The 19,356-nt window shown below is 47.8% G+C and overlaps 1 protein-coding gene across 1 annotated transcript in view; it reads left to right on the forward strand.

Annotated features, from left to right (window-relative positions):
* Positions 1 to 1,414: 1,414 nt before the first annotated feature.
* The window catches only part of B3GAT2 (beta-1,3-glucuronyltransferase 2), a 109,232-nt gene continuing 91,290 nt past the window's right edge, over positions 1,415 to 19,356 (forward strand). The window contains exon 1 of the mRNA XM_052651531.1: positions 1,415 to 2,014. Within this exon, the coding sequence (XP_052507491.1) occupies positions 1,415 to 2,014 (600 nt within the window). The remainder of the gene's footprint in view (positions 2,015 to 19,356) is intronic.

Here is a 19,356-nt window from a genome sequence, read left to right on the forward strand (position 1 = left end):
GCCATCGCCACTGACCTCGGCGAGATCATTGCCAACTCTGAGTCCCAGCTTCCTCATCCAAAAAATGAAGGTGATTCTACTTCCCAGGCCTCATCGAAAGGATCGCTGAGAGGGTCAAACGAAATCATTCCGGTGGCAGCCGACTGTGAAGAACTGTGACCCAGAGTACAGAAGGAAAATAAGTTAAACCTGCTAACTCAGCTGGAGTTTTAGGAATTTTCCCGCAATGATCTAACTGCAGCCAGGCAGCAAAGGTTCGGATAGATCCTCTTTCTTCTGGGCCATCTCTCTAGTCAAACACCCATAGGGGCACCCCTCCGTTTCTCGGGGGTGTCCATGATCTCTGCCTTTCGGGGAAAGCGCTTCTTGTCTGCGCGGTGCGGTCCACCCCCAGCACACAAACCCCGCGCCGGGCGCCAGAGGTATCCTACGCCCTCTCCCGCCGCCCCTCTCCTCTCACTCCCGACACGAAGTCTCCCGCGTTTTCGGCACGTGCCTGTGTTTTCCTGGCTGGTCTCCAAAGACCTTGCCGCATTTCAGAAAGCTAAGAGCGCGGAGGTCGGGGGAGCGAGCGAACGAGCGAGCAAGCATCCAGCCCCTCCCCGCGGCCGCGGCGCCCGACGGGGACCCTCCTCCCGCTCCCATTCGGCGGTACCCGGCCGCCTTCCCGCCTCCCCGCGCAGCCCCACGCCGCCAGTAGCAGCGCTGCTGTCTCCCCACAGGAGGACTGGGGGCTGGGGGGGACTCTGGAGTCGGCAGCGCCCCCGCCCCCTCGCTTTTTCTTTCTTTCCAGGCTTTGGGATCTTGCTGCCGGAGCCTGGAGAGGTTCTATCGAGAGCGGCGCTGAGCGAAGAGACCCGGGCACAGGCTTCCGCGGCGGCGCGTGAACCGAGCTGGGCGCAAGACATCCCAAGCTTCGCTTCCGGTCCTCTCCACCTCGGCTGGGATGTAACGTAGGAGAGCGCTCGTCGCCTGTCTCCCACGCCTGTCTCCTCACCCCGAGAGCGCACCAAGGACCCACGGCTGGAGTCCCTTTGCTTGCGGAGCCGCGGGACAGCTCCCAGTTCCCAAGCTTCGGAAAGAGCACGGTTGGATCACCACCTTCCTGGCGCCCCGCACAACTCCGGGGCCGGCGGCGCGCGCGGCTGGATCAAGTCGCGCTTCCAGTAGACTACCCGGAGTAGGGACCTCCCGGCCAGCCCGCCTGCCTGCACGCCCTGTAAGCCGGAGCTCCCCGCCACCTGCGCGGACCCCGCACGCCCGGCTCCGCGCCCCCGCAGCGCCCCGCCGCCCCATGGAGTGCGCGCGGGCCGCGGCTTCCTGAGCGCGGACGCCAGCGCTGTCCAAACTGCGCGCTGGGGTGCCCCGGCTCAGCCCCGCTCGGGGCGTTGGTGAGGTCGGGGGAGAGCGCACCATGAAGTCTGTGCTGTTCAGCCGCTTCTTCATCCTCCTGCCCTGGATCCTGATCGTCATCATCATGCTCGACGTGGACACGCGCAGGCCCGCGCCCCCGCTCACCTCGCGCCCCTACTTCGCGCCCTATTCCGGGGGCCGCGGGGGCGCCCGGCTCCCGCTCCGCCGGGGCGGCCCGGGCCGCGGCCGCGAGCCACGCAACGAATCGTGGCCGCGGCCGCGGCCGCCGCCGCCCGAGCCGCCGCTGCCCACCATCTATGCCATCACGCCCACTTACAGCCGCCCGGTGCAGAAGGCCGAGCTGACCCGCCTGGCCAACACGTTCCGCCAGGTGGCGCAGCTGCACTGGATCCTGGTGGAGGACGCGGCGGCGCGCAGCGAGCTGGTGAGCCGCTTCCTGGCGCGCGCGGGGCTGCCCAGCACTCACCTGCACGTCCCCACGCCCCGGCGCTACAAGCGGCCCGGGCTGCCGCGCGCTACCGAGCAGCGCAACGCCGGCCTCGCCTGGCTGCGCCAGAGGCACGGGCACCAGCGCGCGCAGCCCGGCGTGCTCTTCTTCGCCGACGACGACAACACCTACAGTCTGGAGCTCTTTCAGGAGGTAGCGGCAAGCCAGGGCGGGCGGGAGGACACCCCATTGGGCTGGTCCCGCCACGGCTGCCCTTCCCCGCGCGCCCACTCGGGACTCCAGGCGCAGCGCCGCGGCTTGCGCTGATCCCCCGGGGTTGCAGGAGGGTGGGAGGACCTCCGGGACTTCTGAAGAGAGTCTGGCGGGGGCTTTGCTTCCCCCCTTCCCCCCCACCCCAACACACACACAGAGACACACACACACACTCACCGGCCCCGCTATTGGGCTGAAGCGGTGGTGCAGCTGTGAGGCTCCTGTAGGATTTCTAGAAACTGGGCTCTGGCCGGCCTGAGGATGGAGCCCCGAGAAGCTAGGCTACAAGGAGAGGGGTTCTGCGCCCTGGGGGCAGGCTAGGTGGTCTCTGACGGCCTTTTCAGTGCACGCAGATGTGATTCTGAGTCTAGAGCCATATCAGGAGGACGCTGAAGATGGTGACCAAGAATCAGCCAGACACCCATTTCCCTGTTACAGTTTGCTGGGCTGGAAATGGTTACTAGTGAAAACACTGACTTCTAGGGAGTTCTTCCCCACCATCTCTCCCTGTACCCCACAAAGGCCCTTCTTGACTCTAAAGATGACCTCCTTTTCGAAGAATCCTTCTGGCAACTGAGTTTAGGACTGCCCTTCCTGCCCTGTGGTTCTGTTTTTTCACAGCCCGAGGTTATCAGCAGGACTGCCGGGTTCCTTCTCCTGACCCTTTTCGAGGCCCCTCTTTGGCCACTTTTCCACCGGCCATTACTGCTTGGTCCTTGCCGTGAGGTCCCCAGCACAGCCTGGCCGCTGGTGCTAGAATGGCAGTGTCCCTTGGAGCTCACAGTTACACAAAGCCAGCAGGCACCGGGTTGGAACAGGTGTTTGTCCCTGAGGCTGGTGCTTTGCAGCCTGAGTGTGTGCGCATGCATGTGCGTTCAGCGAATGAGGCTGGGTTGCCTGGTTTTGACAGTTTTCTTGTTAGTTAGTTCAGTCACTCAGTCGTGTCCGACTTTTTGCGACCCCATGAATCGCAGCACGCCAGGCCTCCCTGTTCATCACCATCTCCCGGAGTTCACTCAGACTCACGTCCATCGAGTCAGTGATGCCATCTAGCCATCTCATCCTAGGTAGTCCCCTTCTCCTCCTGCCCCCAATCTCTCCCAGCATCAGAGTCTTTTCCAATGAGTCAGCTGTTCACATGAGGTGGCCAAAGTACTGGAGCTTCAGCTTTAGCATCATTCCTTCCAAAGAAATCCCAGGGTTGATCTCCTTCAGAATGGACTGGTTGGATCTCCTTGCAGTCCAAGGGGCCCTCAAGAGTCTTCTCCAACACCACAGTTCAAAGGCATCAATTGATGCGTTTGAACTGTGGTGTTGTTTTCTTGTTCCTCCTCCACAAATATAGCAGGAAAAGACCTTGGACTTTTTGACATGCCTTGGGACTGTTGCCTTCCTCTTCCCCAAATCCCAGACATCCTGACTCTGAGACTCCACCATCCCTTCCCTTCCCCTAAGTAAACTGGGTGATCTGTATGTCTAGACATCCCCCCACCCTCCGCCCCGGTGGTGCTAGTGATAACAAGCCCGCCTGCCAATGATGGAGGCATAAGAGAGGCGGGTTTGATCTCTGGGTCAGGAATATCCCCTGGAGGAGGGCATGGCAACCCACTCCAGTATTTTTGCCTGGAGCATCCCATGGACAGAGGAACCTGGAGAGTTACAGTCCACAGGATCGCACGAAGTCGGACAGTACTGAAGCAAATTAGCACACTCTTCACAGCAATCACAAACGTCCCATGCTTTCATCCTAATATCTCCATTTGGCTTTCATAACCTCAGGATAGAGCTATTCTGTGTCTCTCCAGCTTCATTTTTCTGCCTATGTAGCTTTAAAAATCCATTTCTTGGCGTCAATTGTTGCCTTCATTTCTGTTCATCCTCTCTTGCTTCTTGACTGAAAGGACCAGTAATTGCTCTCCTCTCCTCTCTTCCATGCTTTCATGATGGAGGGCTTTCTTCCTGTATTTCTTCTGAAGAAATCAATTAGCTTGTCATTGTATGGTATGGTCTTCATTATAACCAAGATTCAAAATATCAGCTGATTTTTTTAAGTTGGGTTTTATCATGATTCTGCCTGCATATTCTTGCCCCCAAAAGACATGGCTAGTATTCTGAAGCCAAGACCCTTATATTTCAGAACACCATCATTTCAACCCCCAAAGTCTTTTTTCTTCTTATACAACTTGGAAGTTGTTCTGCTTGTGAAAATGTGTAGTCTTGGGTAAGCAAAACAGTGCACATTTTTATTAATTAACCTTTTAGGGGAATGGCCTGTGAAGGGCAGTGAGTCTCAGTTGCTCCCCCCTTCCAGCCCACTGGTGTGAGGCATTGGACTGAAGGGAGGAGCTGGCACAGAGCGCCAGAGAAACCACCCAGAACACAGTCTTTCTTTGATGCTTCCCAAGCTGAAAGACATCTTGTTCGTGGTGGATATGAAGCAGCAAGAGGTTTTTTCATTGCTCCATAGGGGAAAAGAAAGGGAGAAGATAAAAAGAAGAGGATGGGGACAAAAAAAAGTGTCAGCCGAGAGGAAACTATATGGGGGAAAAAAAGCTAAACTTTTAAGATACTAATGTTTTGTATGGTTGGAAGTAATGAAATATTCAAAATAAACTTACAAACATGTGTGTCTCTTATTTATGGAGAGGTGCCAAGTATGCCAAATACACAACAGAAGGGATTTTTTTTTAAAGCATAATATGCATGATACACTTAGAATTTAAGTCCTGTAGCTTCTCAGTGTTCCTCCCAGGCAGGAATTTTAGTACTAATCCCTTTCTTGCCCACCACCCCTCCCCCAACATAGTGTTTTTGAACCAAAAAAGGCATCTCTCTGTTCCCCAGGCATGTATGTTGAGACATTAAGTTTTCCTTATTACAGCACATTCTTTTATTTGCATGGCAAGCAAGATTGACCTCTCTAAGAAGTCAGATTAGGGGAAATTATGCATCCTTAGTCTTGTATATTAACGGGATGTCCTATCCTCCACCACTAGATTAATGATTCCACATGGATTGCAGTCTAGACACTGCTCTCTTGGTGAAAAGGTAGGACCAGCTAAGACATCTAAACACTATAGCTCCCTGGGGGAAGGGAAGATGCTGATCAGGGATGCTGGAGGGCCCGGCATATATCTCAGCCCTTTCTATGGTGCTCACACAAATTAGTTTTTAAGTAATTCACAGTACCTCAGGAAAGAATGTCCCGAGGCAAGCTTCATCTTTTATTCATGGTGCTTCTCATTTCCATGGTTGATGTTAACGTAGATAAGATAAAAGGAGGGAAATGAACCAAATGAACAAATTAGCTCTCTAAGCATTGGCTGCCAATGAAGGAAAGTAAAAGATGAAAGGTTTCCAAATTAAATTTAAGGCACAACAGGCACTCTGGTGCAATTAATCCTCCGTGGTAGCTTAGCTGGAATTGAGCTTTCTTCTCCCATCCAGCTAGCCAGCCAGCCAATTTTCAGGCTCCCCTTTCAACTGAGCTGTGTGGCCAGAAAATAAATATTTGCATCAAACAACCCTACATTTAACAGCCAAATCCATTTGCAAAGGAAGCTGTGTGAATTGTGGCAGAAGCTGAGCTGCCTATCAGAGACGGAGGTGCTTGGAGTTATCAGGTTCCCAGCGGCCCCTTCTTGTGGCCTTGATAGGAGTTTGCACTGCGGCTCTCAGGTAATCCTGGCTGCCTGCGGCCTGCACACTCCATCCATCTAGCTCTCCGGAAAAGCTTATTTGCAAAGGATTTGCCTGGCTTTCACAGAAGCAACAGCCACAGACAAATGGGACTGTAGCTGGTCACATTTTTTCAATAACACTATTGATCGGATTTCTGTCCTCTGCTAGAAAACCTTCCAGGGTTTCTCGAGTTTAAAGAGGCCGCTTTTCAGGTGAACTTGCTTTCACCTTGGGGAAACCAGTAGAACCGAAAGGTTAAAAAATATCACTTTGCAAGCGAGGAAAGAACTTTTAAAAGTTTAACTTTCAGTTTAACGAGGTGAGGCTGGAAGACAAGCTGACTTCGAAAACGGTTACAGGCTCAGAAAAGGTCTCAGTTAATGAGATTGCATTTGGAAGATGTTTCTGGCAAGTAGTGAACTAGAGAGGCCCTTTGGATGTTGTGCTGGGTGCAGTCAAGCTGTTTGTGTGCTGGGCAGGGGCTGGGAGTGGGGGAGGTGAGGGGCGAGTTCACCCTGCCCTTTTCTGATAATTTAGTTACATGTTCAACCCTTTACGTGCAGCTCATTGGAGCCATAAATTGAGATTTACAGTGTTTGGCACTTTCTCCCCTAAATAATAGATTATGAATGTATTTCCCGGAAGGAGACAGGAGAGCTCCCTTTCCATATCTCCTTGACACAGTTACTTAGTGTAGAGTGATTATCTTTTCGAAGTGAAGAAACCTCAAAGATGCTTTTAGCGAGCACCGTCCAAAGATGATTTTACCCGAAACATGCCCCTCACGTGTTATTTCTTCCCTCCTAAGAGCATGTTAGTCACGCTGTGAGTCTGATCAAATGTGAGAATTTTTCAAAATGAATGGACAGCTTTCCTAGTCTATCAGTGTTAAATTTGTACATGTTCTTTACTTTCCCTGGATGTATGGTACTTGAGCTGTGGCTCATTTTTGACAGCGTTTTCTTTGGACACCAGCAGTTTTCATCTGGATCTTGATATTTTAACGGATCAGGAATAACTCCTCGGGTTTCAAAGGCCTTCTCCTTTCTGCCTCTTCCTGTTGTCTTTTTTCCATCTTCCTTCTCCCTCCAGCCTGCTTTCCACTGATTATTCTTTCTCATGAATAGACATGAAGACAAGTCCGGGTTATTGTGTGTGGCGATGAATGTGTATCTTTTAAGCATTTAGACTGTTGTCTGCAGCTTCTTGGATCTTGGTGGGTGACTCCATTTTCTTCTGTCTACCCCACTTACCTCTAAATTGCAGGCTAGTAAATTTTCTCTTGTGTGAACAGTAATGGAATAGTAATTGCTTTGAAGGCATGCTGCAAAAGCAGAATAGGAGAACCAAAGTCAACAGCCTTATTTATTAACTATTCCAGGTGCTACTCTAATAGTGGGTTTTTTCAGGACAGAATTTAATAATATTCAGATATGTTTACTCAGGCCTTCTGGACTCTGATGAACTATTTGCTTGGTCGGCATAAACTGAGATAACATTATTTATATTTGATTTGTAGTGCTGTTGAAGCATGCAGTTTAGGTTTTACGTCATTCTCAAGTTTTCCCCCTGAAACACAAAATTGTCATACCAATCCATGGGTAAGTAGGTGGGCGGGTAAGTAGGTAGGCTTACAATAGATTTCCAATTCATAAAATACACTGAAATGCTCCATTGTTCCTACCAGGTAATTTTTGTGTACAACTTGGAAATAAACATGTAAAATACTCCTTATCATGGATACAAGCAAAATGAGTACTTACTACGGCCCAGGGGCCACATTTAGGGTGTTACGTGATTCTCTCATTTGATCAGCATGACTGACAGCTGCTGGGTAGATTCTAGTATGGCCCCCAGTTGCCCCCATTATAATGCTGATATTTAAGTGTGAACACAGTTCTTTGATGAATACAGGGATTTTAAAAAATGCAACCTGAATCTAACGTGGTCATAACCCTGATCAGTGTAATCAGTATCTCCATTTTATAGGTGAGCTGCCGTAGCAGGAAGTCACTTAGAGGGTCAGGCAGCTGTCTGAGACAAGATCTCCTGACCAGGCCTGGAGCCTGACCTCTGGGTACCATGCAGCCCATCTCACTAAACTGTGCCATCCGATGGGCGCATGTCATCCACTGCTATGAGTAAAGCATCTGACCGGCAGAAGTCTCTCATACTGTTCCAGCTGCTGCTATGCTTGAACTCGGGCAGATCTGTCTTCCTTTTATTAAATGGATTCTTTATTGAGGCACAGTTGGTTTACAGTGTTGTGCTCCTGTCAGGTGTGCAGGAGAGTGGTTCAGTTATACGTACAGGTCTGTCTTCCTGGCTGCATCAACTTGTGATTTTCTCTCTTGCCCTTTTCTTCCTGATGTAACTTGGATTTATGATAACATCATCTCCTCACTATCTCACTAAGGGACCATTTGACTTTTAGACTCTTTTTTCAAGTCAGCTGAAAACTGCTAAATAAGCAGAATAACCTGAAGCCTTTTATGTTTTTGAACTGTCTACTCCTGGGAACAAGAATTCACTTCTGGGAAATTTCCCTCATGGTCCAGTGAGTAAGACTCTGTGCTTCCAATGCAGGGCGCGTGGGTTTGATTCCTGGTCAGGGAACTAAGATCCCACAAGCTGTGGGGAACAACCAAGAATGAAATAATAATAAAAATTTTTTAAATAATTAATTTCTGCAAGAAAATACAGCATTAACTTTTTTCCTCGATTGATGTACAAACGTCAGCAATGGTAATCTGCTAAGCATGTCAGAGTGGACAGAGTGAAGGGAAGAATACATTTCAGGATGGAATGGAAATGGGGGTGACACTGGATTGCTTCCGGTGGGCTGGGTGCCTTACCATCGGGGTGGAGGAGAGGGGCTGGGGACCTCAGCGAATCTGAGCTGACGCTGACATGGGCGGCGGGCAGAGGGGTGCTGGGGCAGCTGCCCCTGGAGCACAGGACGAGCAAGTCGGAGCCATTGGTCTGCTTATACTGGCCACTGCTGGCCACACCGCCCGGCTCGCCTGCCTCCTCCCTTGTGGGTGGGAGGTTTGTTGATTGGCCTGTTTGGTTCTTTGGGGCCTAGAAATTTCTCTGGATTAAACGCAGAATTAGTAAATCTTGAGTTTCTGCATGCTAGGAAAATCTTGAGGATGGCTGAGCTAAGGGAAGGGTAAACATGCTCCTTACCCCAAGTCAGATTATATGGTCTTTTCCCCCAAATAACTGAAAACTCAGTAGTTTTTTTTTTTTTTTCTCCCTCTATCCATCTCCTCTGTCAGTGGACAGAGAATGTTAAACAGTACCTGGTGGCTCAGTGGTAAAGAAGCTGTCTGCTAATGCAGGAGATGTGGGTTTGATCCCTGAGTTGGAAAGATCCCCTGGAGAAGGAAATGGCAATCCACTCCAGTATTCTTGCCTGGGGAATCCCATGGACGGAGGAGCCTGGTGGGCTACAGTCCATGGGGTTGCAAAAAAAATTGGACCCAACTTGGTGACTAAACAACAAACAACAACACGTTACACTCAGTATCTAAGACTGTCCTTTCTGCAGTCTGCATGGTAGGTATTTGTCAGTTGATCTTAATCTGACTAGTGAAAGCTCCGCATGCTAGACACTGAACACTCTCCACTGAGATCTCCCTGATCTAAATTATCCTCAGTAGTGTATCACCCCACCAGCTTCCTTGCGCCCAGCTGAGCTTAAACATGACCATATTTAGAAGATGTTTGAAAGGAACAAATCAGTATCCTTCTCCCCTACTTAACAAGTATTAGTTGCACACCTCCTATGTGCCAGACTCTGTGTTACAGCAGGATAGAGCCCTTCTGTGAACACAGAGTATCCCTGCCCTCTTCTTTTAAGCCTCTGGACCTAAGCTGTATGCTAAGATCAGAGCCTGCTGAGAAAAACGCAGGTGCCTGGGCGTGTACAGCAGTAGCCCCTGATGCAGTCGTGAGTTGTAGTTGTGGTTGTGGAGGAAGCGACATTTGAGCTGACATCTAAAGGATGGAGGGGGTCTGGTGGGGGAGGGGGCAGAAGGAGCCGCGTTTGAACCAGTCTGTGAATTTGGAAAGTGTTACACAGCAGTGTGAAGGGCATGCCTTTACTTATTCACGTGTGCTTTTTAGATCCCCCTGCAGGCAAATCTTTAATCTCTAATTTTTTAAGAAGAACTTGGATAAGGTAGATACTAGATCAACAGAAAAATTGTAGATATATAATGCACATCCGGTTGTACCAAGGAATCATTCATGTAGACGGTCATGATGCGTCTTAGCAGCTAACATCAGTATTGAAGTTCACTGCTCTCCTACTAGAATTTAAACTCCGTCAAGGTAGGTAGTTTCTTCTGTTCACTGCTGTGTCTCTAGTGTCCAGCATATTCTAAGTGCTCATTCAATACCTACTGAATGAAGGAGTGGATTGTAGGAAACGTTGGAGCTAAAGGGGTCCGTCCCCAAAGGAAGCTATTTCAGAGATTGTCAGACCGCCGCCTTGAAGTTTGTTCATGTGACTAGGGTTATGCTGAGCCCTCTAAGTAGTAACTGGAAGAAAAATTGGCTCCTGCTCTGACTCTGAGAGCTTTCAGTGCTAAGGAGAGATGGGGAGAGAGACCACGAACCTTAGTCTGTAGCTAGGCATCCCTGTGGTTGCTTGAGAGCAAGGAGAGGGTGTGTGAGTGACTGCGAGCCCACAGGGTGTTTGACCCACTTCCCACACGTGAGAGGTGGGAGGCTGGTGGGGGGCTCAGGTGGGAGCTTGGGGCTTAAACAGCCCCAGGTTCAAGTCCAGTCTCATCACCTGGTGGTCATGGGACATCCGAGAGGGTTGCCTGCCTGCTCCAATGGCTCCAAGAAATACTGAACCGAGGACGGTTATAAACGTTCTTTTCCCTGCTTCTCTACTGGTGACTGTCCAGGTGATGGGTCCCCCAGGGAGCCACTCTGTCTCACTTGGGGAAATCCCTCTGAGTCCTCTGCTCCTGAAACCTAGATGGCGCTTCCAGAAGCCTGGAGAGGAGGATGGGCAAGGGTACAGGACTTTCCCAAATTAGTCCGTGCCAGGAGGAACTGGTAGATCGGCGATTTGAATTACGCCACTGGGTTATGATGAGAAAGAAACAGGGCTTGTGTATAAGGAGTCCTGGAGGAAGCAAGATGTGAGCAAGTAAAAAGCATCTTAAGGAGGTTTTAGGCTAGAAGGAGGTACCACAGTGTTCTTTGTGGGTGTGGAGCTGGTTAGGGACTGGGTGAGAGCTTGCAGGTTGGGTGCATGGGTCTCAGAGGAGGACATACATGCAACTTCCTGCAGCTCTTGGGTGTGCCTGTCAGTAACCTTCGCAGCTCTTGCCCCTGGCGTGGACCTGAGATGCATCATATAATAGATTCTTTCTGGCATCAATAAATGAATCAAGGAGACAGTCTGTTACAAAGGAGAGGGCAGCTTAGTAGGAATGAAATGAATCCATTTTTAAAAAATGTTTTACCGGGATATAGCTGCTTTACTGTGTTGTGTAAATTTCTGCTGTACAGCAAAGGGAATCAGTTATACAAATATCGCACCCCCGCTTTACTGATTTCCTCCCCATTTAGGTCACCACAGAGCACTGAGCAGGTCCTTGTTAGTTATCTGTTTTACAAATAGTAGTGTATATATACCTAGCCCAATCTCCCAGTTCATCCCACCCCCCTCCCCCCTTTACTGTCCGTATGTTTGCTCTGTATGTCTGTGTTTCAATTTCTGCTTTGCACGTGGGCTCTTCTGAACCATTTTCGTAGATTCCACATATATGAATTAATATATGATATATTTTTCTCTTTCTGGTCTACTTCACTCTGTATGACAGTCTCGAGGTCTGTCCACAGATCTTCAAATGGCACCATTTTGTCCCTTTTTGTGGCTGAGTAATACCCTACTGTGTATCTGGACCATAGCTTTTCTATCCATTCCTCTGTCTATGGACATCCTGGTTGTTTCCATGTCTTGGCTGTTGTAAATAGTGCTGTTGTGAACACGGGTGTTTTGGAATTATGGTTTTCTCTGTTAAAACACATGATTAGAAGCAGTTGCTTGATTTTTAAGGTCGCTTGTTGGATGGGAAGTTTCAGCGTATGGGTCTCTCCCACACCAGTTGACTGAGGCAGCAGGGAGGCTCCAGTCTGACAGACTCTCCCGTGCCCAGCCCTCAAGTCTAGACTGGATCACTGGGGCGTCTGCTGCCTGGCACCGACTGGGAGGTCCACCCTGAGCTGCCTTCTTGTTTTAAAAACACCGCTTGCTGCTGCTAAGTCGCTTCAGTCGTGTCCGATTCTTTGCGACCCCGTGGACTGCAGCCTACCAGACTCCTCCGTCCATGGGATTTTCCAGGCAAGAGTACTGGAGTGGGTTGCCATTGCATTTTCATAAATAAAAGGATTTTAAAGCCCATTTCCTGCCATCCTGAGGAAGATGTAGTAGCTGGGGAGAGAAAGCACGTGTGTGTGTGCCCTTCTACCTGCAGGCCCCTGGGCTGTGCGGATGCACGTAGCTCCTTCCTCTCTCTGTTCTTTTTCCACAGACCCTGAACTGCCCCGCCAGTCTCTGGTCGGAAATGTGGCCACTCCTAGGGGCCCTTGGCATTTTCTGTTCATATAACGCCCAAAAGAATTTGATAAAATTGCATACCTTCTAGGATATTTTCAAGTTGATGACATTTTAAAAATCATGTAAAATTGTTGCAAAGCATGTGATTTCCATATTGAATCAATTTTCATATTGAATCACTATGCACCTGAAACTAGTATAATATTGCAAATCAACTATACTTCAATTAAAAAACACTTTTATGATTGAATTAACAGTATGCTTCCCTGATGGTTCAGACGGTAAAGAATCTGCCTGTAATGTGGGAGACCCGGGTTTGATCCCTGGGTTGGGAAGAGCCCCTGGAGAAGTGACTGGCTACCCACTCCAGTATTCTTGCCTGGAGAATTCCATGGACAGAGGAGCCTGGCGGGCTACACTCCATGGGGTCACAAAGAGTTGGACACGACTGAGCAACTAACACTTTCACTTTCAATGGTATATTTAGTAGCAGTAATCAAGTTATCAAAATAATACAAATGTTGCAAAGTTGGATAATTAACTATTAAGTATAAAAGCTACATTTCTTGGAACTTGATTTCTTGCTAATGATGCCTACTCTGTGTCATCCAGAGTATTACTTTTTGCTGGAAAGAGATGGGGTTTAGCATAAGTTTGTTTCCCTTTAGGTCACAATTGTTTCCATAAAATAACTATGATGGAAAGCATTTTCTTCCCTCAGTGTTCTCCAGTTTTGTGAACCCACGAGCTCTAAGCCAAAGACACTATGTTGATCTCTTCAGTTCAGTTCAGTCGCTCAGTCGTGTCCAACTCTTTGCGACCCCATGAATCGCAGCACGCCAGGCCTCCCTGTCCATCACCATCTCCTGGATTTCACCCAGACTCACGTCCATCGAGTCCGTGATGCCATCCAGCCATCTCATCCTCTGTCGTCCCCTTCTCCTCCTGCCCCCAATCCCTCCCAGCATCAGAGTCTTTTCCAATGAGTCAACAACATGAGGTGTCCAAAGTACTGGAGTTTCAGCTTTAGCATCATTCCTTCCAAAGAACACCCAGGACTGATCTCCTTTAGGATGGACTGGTTGGATCTCCTTGCAGTCCAAGGGACTCTCAAGAGTCTTCTCCAACACCACAGTCGAAAAGCATCAATTCTTTGGCTCTCAGCCTGCTTCACATTCCAACTCTCACATCCATACATGACCACAGGAAAAACCATAGCCTTGACTAGATGGACCTTAGTTGGCAAAGTAATGTCTCTGCTTTTGAATATACTATCTAGGTTGGTCATAACTTTTCTTCCAAGGAGTAAGCTTCTTTTAATTTCATGGCTGCAGTCACCATCTGCAGTGATTTTGGAGCCCCAAAAAATAAAGTCTGACACTGTTTCCACTGTTTCCCCATCTACTTCCTATGAAGTGATGGGACCAGGTGCCATGATCTTCGTTTTCTGAATGTTGAGTTTTAAGCCAACTTTTTCACTCTCCTCTTTCACTTTCATCAAGAGGCTTTTTAGTTCCTCTTCACTTTCTGCCATAAGGGTGGTGTCATCAGCATATCTGAGGTTATTGATATTTCTCCCGGCAGTCTTGATTCCAGCTTGTGTTTCTTCCAGTCCAGTGTTTCTCATGATGTACTCTGCATAGAAGCTAAATAAGCAGGGTGACAATATACAGCCTTGACGTACTCCTTTTCCTATTTGGAACCAGTTTGTTGTTCCATGTCCAGTTCTAACTGTTGCTTCCTGACCTGCACACAGATTTCTCAAGAGGCAGGTCAGGTGGTATGGTATTCCCATTTCTTGAAGAATTTTCCACAGTTTCTTGTGATCCACACAGTCAAAGACTTTGGCATAGTCAATAAAGCAGAAATAGATGTTTTTCTGGAACTGTCTTGCTTTTTCCATGATCCACCGGATGTTGGCAATTTGATCTCTGGTTCCTCTGCCTTTTCTAAAACCAGCTTGAACATCAGGGAGTTCACAGTTCACGTATTGCTGAAGCCTGGCTTGGAGAATTTTGAGCTTAGCAGAAATGATTTTTAATAATCTATTGATAACATTAGTTCTTCAATTTTGTTGAAAAAGCTAATTAGAAATGTTCTGTCTTCTTAAAGGATGAGGTTACCCATTCATTAGAGAGAGGAACTTTCTTAATAAAGACAGCAGTATTTCTGATTGTCTGTGTTTGGTCTTGGAGGTTTGATCACAGTGAGACAATATATTTAATATGATCTGGGACGGATATGGAGTTTCCCAGGTGGCACTGGTGGTAAAGAACCCGCCTGCCAATGCAGATGTAAGAGAAGTGGGTTCAATCCCTAGGTCGGGAAGATCCCCTGGAGGAGGGCATGGAAACCCACTCCAGTATTCTTGCCTGGAGAATCCCATCGACAGAGGAGCCTAGCAGGCTACAGTCTAACGGGTCCCAAAGAGTCCGACACTACTGAAGCTACTGAAGCTGGAGCAGGGCAGTTGGGACAAAGCAAGATGAAAGGCAAGACTGACCACTGCATCCAAGAGGTCAGCTTCGGGGGAGCTTATGGAGAGCTGCCCAGCGGCTGGGATATGTCCCCTTAAAGCTGTCTGTGCTCACATTGTCCATGAGAATCTTTATAGACATCCAGGGCCCAGGCACCCCCAGTCCAAAAACGGTTGTTTTGGTGAGAGGAGCATGAAATTAGGAACTGGAAACTGTGGGCTCCAGACCCAGCTGAGCCCAGGCCCTCCAGCCATAACCTCGCAGAGGTCTTCATCCTTCGCTGTGTTCTAGGCGCCCCCTCTCGGTGTTGAGATGGTTCCTTCTCATCACGTGTCTGAAGTTAGGAACCACAACGCCCTTTTTACAAACGAGGGTGAGCTGTATGGTGGGCCTGGGGGTGATGTGTCCAAGTGTGAGGATTCGGTGAGGGAGATGCCTGTGGGTCAGAAGGGCAGCTTGCCTGCGCTGCTGGACACCTGCTCTCCCGGGCGTCTGGCCGCAGGAGCGGGGAGAGGGGGCAGAAGACGAGATCCACCGGGCCCCTGGCTACCCCCGCTGCGTGGTCCCAGCGGTCAGCCTCCAGGGTCCACGTGTGGACACGCGATAATCTAGATAAACTCGGCATTGCAAGACTAAAATGCCAGTGTCATTTTTAAAGGTCGGGCGGCAGTTTGAGGATATTTTTGTAACACTGGAAAGTTCTTCCACGGCATCTGTTCTCACTGGTGACCGTGCTCCGGGCGTCCTTGGGACGTCTCTCTTGCGGGGAGCTTCAGCCTCGCTTTGCTGGGATGCTCAGGCACCGCCCCCCCCCCCCCCCCCACGCCCGCCCCAGTCCTCAGAGCTGGGGCTGGGCCTCATCCCCTGACCCTTGGCTTCGTGCCCGTGACCCCTGCTGTACATACTGAAAAGACAGGGTTTGTGATTTTTTTAAAACCTGTTCCCGCCTTGCCTTTTCCCCTCTGTTTGGAGGTTTAAAAAAAAGATTTTAAAACAAAAGCATAATGAGAACCTACTGTATAGCACAGGGAACTCTATTCAGTGCTCAGTAATGCCTATAGGGGAATAGAATCTAAACAGTGGGTATACGCACAACTGTATAACTGGTCCCCTTTGTTGTACAGCAGTGACTAGCGCAGCATGTAAATCAACTATACTCCAACAAAAATTAATTTTAAAAATACCCACAAAAAATTAAGATAAAGTCAGATTGACAACGTTTGTGTTTTCTGCAGGTGATGATTTGGGGTTTTACCGCAGTCCAGTTTTCCTCTGAAAACCCATTGTCTTTGGGTTAAATTCCAGTGAGATTTAAAAATAAGTGCCTCTTCTCTGCGTCTTGTTAGGTCTTTCTCCCCTCTTTGTGAAGGGCTGTGGGAGAGAAACAAAAATTGAGTATTCTTATTGTAATTGTATTCTGGTAAAATATATATTCCATGAAATTTACCATTTCAACCATTTTTAAGGGTACACTTCAGGGGCATTTAAGTGTATCCACTCTGCTGTGCACCAGTCTCCCTCTCCATCTCCAGAACTTTGTCTTCATCCGAGCTGAAACTCTGTACCCTTTAAACAGTGGCTTCCCGTGTTCCCTCCTCCAGTCCCTCGTAACCGATAATCTACTCTCTGTCCCTATGAGTTACACTATTTCAGGTGCCTAGTATAAGGCAGAATTATACACTATTTGTTCTTTTCTATCTCACTTCCTTCACTTAATATCTCCAAAGCTGATCTGCTGCTGCTGCTGCTAAGTCGCTTCAGTCGTGTCCGACTCTGTGTGACCCCATAGACAACAGCCCACCAAGCTCCCCTGTCCCTGGGATTCTCAGGCAAGAACACTGGAGTGGGTTGCCATTTCCCTCTCCAGTGCATGAAAGTGAAAAGTGAAAGGGAAGTCGCTCGGTCGTGTCCGACTCTTAGCGACACCATGGATTGCAGTCTGCCAGGCTCCTATATTGTATCAAAATCCCATTCTTCTTTAAGATTGAAAACTCTTCTGTTATATGTATAGACAGTATCTTGTTTGTCCATTCCGCCACCAGTGGATCCTGGGCTGTCTCCTCCTTTTGGCTGCTGTGAATCTGCTTTGAGTGTTGGTATGCAAATGTATGCTTGAGTGTCTGCTTTCAGCTCTTTGATGCATACATATACAGAAGTGGAATTGCTGGATCACATGGTATTTCTGTGTTTAAAATTCTGAGAAGCTGCCAGACTGTTTTTCCAGCTATTGTTGTTTATTTTTTATAATAACCATCTAAGGGTTGTGAGGTGGTATCTCTTTGTGGTTTTGGTTTGCATTTCCAACTGGAGAAGGAAATGGCAACCCACTCCAGTATTCTTGCCTGGAGCATCCCAGGGATCGGGGAGCCTGGTGGGCTGCCATCCATGGGGTCACACAGAGTCGGACACGACTGAAGCGACTTCGCAGCAGCAGCAGCAGCAGCAGCAGCAGCAGCAGCAGCAGCAGTAGTAATTAGTGATGCTGACCATTTTTTCTTATGCTTATACTATTTGTATACTTTTTTTGAAGAACTGTCTGTTCATGTCCTTTGCCCATTTTTCAATTAGGTTGTTTGGTTTTGCTTTGTTTGTTTTCGTTGAGTTTTAGAAGCTCTTTATATATTCTGGATAGTATTCTGTATCAGATATGTGATTTGCAAATACGTTCTCCCATTTTGACAGGTGCTTTTTAATTTTTAATTAATTTATTTTAATTGGAGGCTAATTACTTTACAATATTGTAGTGGGTTTTGCCATACATTGACATGAATCAGCCATGGGTGTACATGTGTCCCCCATCCTGAAGCCCCCTCCCACCTCCCTCCCCATCCCATCCCTCAGGGTCATCCCAGTGCACCAGCCCTGAGCATGAAGAGTGCTTTTTAAAATTTCATTGATAGTGTCCTTTGATGCTCTAAAGTTTTGAATTTTGATTAAGTTCAGTTTATCTATTTTTTCTTTTGTTGCCTGTAATTTTGGTGTCATGTTCAAGAGATTGTTGCCAAATTCAATGTCATGAAGATTTTCTCCTATGTTTTCTCCTAACAGTAGCATAATTTTAGCTGATTTGTTTAGGTAATTAATGTTGATTTTGCTGTTGTTGTTCAATTGCCCAGTCGTGTCCCAACTCTTTGCGACTCCATGGACTGCAGCATGCCTGGCCAGTCTGTCCCTCACCACCTCCTGAAGTTCGGCCAAGTTCATGTCCATTGCGTTGTTGATGCCATCCAGCCATCTCATCCTCTCATGCCCTCTTTTCCTTCTGCCCTCGGTCTTTCCCAGCATCAAGGACTTTTCAGTGAGTCAGCTGTTTGCATCAGATGATCAAATACTGGAGTTTCAACTTCAGCATCAGTCCTTCCAATGAGTATTCAGGATTGATTTCCCTCAAGATTGACTCATTTGATCTCCTTGCTGTCCAAGGGACTCTCAGGAGTCTTCTCCAACACCACAGCTCAAAGGCATCAATTCTTCAGCACTCAGCTTTCTTTATAGTCCAGCTCTCACATCCATACGTGACTACTGGGAAGACCATAGCGTTGACTATATGGACCTTTGTTAGCAGAGTGATGTCTCTGCTTTTCAACATGCTGTCTAGGCTTGCCATAGCTTTCCTGCCAAGAAACAAACATCCTTAATTTTTGTACACAGTATTATATACTATCTTTTTCATGTGGATATCTAGCTTTCCCCAGCACCATTGCTGAAAGGACTGTTGTTTCCTCGCTGATGGTCCTGAAACCTTTGTTTAAGGTCATTTGACCATATATGTGTAGCCATTTATTTCTAGGCTCTTTGTTTTACTCAGCTAGTCGGTATGTTTGTCTTTTGCCAGTTCTGTTCTGTTTCAGTTATTGTTGACTTCTAGCAAGTTTTAAAATCAGGAAGTGTGGGTCCTTCAACTTTCTTTTTCAAGGTTTTTTTGGACTGTTTGAGTTCCCTTAAGATTTCATGTGAATTTTAGGATGGATCTTTCTGTTTCTACAAAAACCGTTGAAGTTTTGATAGGGATGTTGTTGAATTTGCATATTCTTTAGGTAGTATTGGTATCTTGACAATATTGTCTTTGAACCCATGAACACAGAATATCATTTCATTTTTTTATGTCTTCTCTAATTTCTTTCAGCATAGTTTTATGGTTTTCAGTGTATAAATATTTTGCTTCCTTGGTTAGGTTATTCTTAATAATTTTATTCTTTTTGATGTTACCTGTTAGGGGTTTTAATAAGTTAGTCTGGGTTTCTGTCCCATCTCTGAAAAATATTATCGTATGCTACTAGCAGAACTAAAAAATCCAGGACTGAGAGACGCTTCAGGTGCACAGAGCAGCGTAACTAGATCTTAAAAATAGAGAAAATGATGGAAAAATCTATTCCGTAACGCCATTCACGTATGTTTAAAAACAGCACACAAAGTTTTGCACATTTCATGAGGATACACACAGATAAAATAATTCAGGGTCTTCTGAGTTGTGTTGCATGGAAGAGTGCTTTCTGGTGAGGCCTGTCTGGTACGTGGGTGCTGTCTCTAAGTGGTGT

The sequence above is a fragment of the Budorcas taxicolor genome, chromosome 14, assembly GCF_023091745.1.
Source record: "Budorcas taxicolor isolate Tak-1 chromosome 14, Takin1.1, whole genome shotgun sequence".
In the NCBI taxonomy this organism is placed as follows: Eukaryota; Metazoa; Chordata; class Mammalia; order Artiodactyla; family Bovidae; genus Budorcas; species Budorcas taxicolor.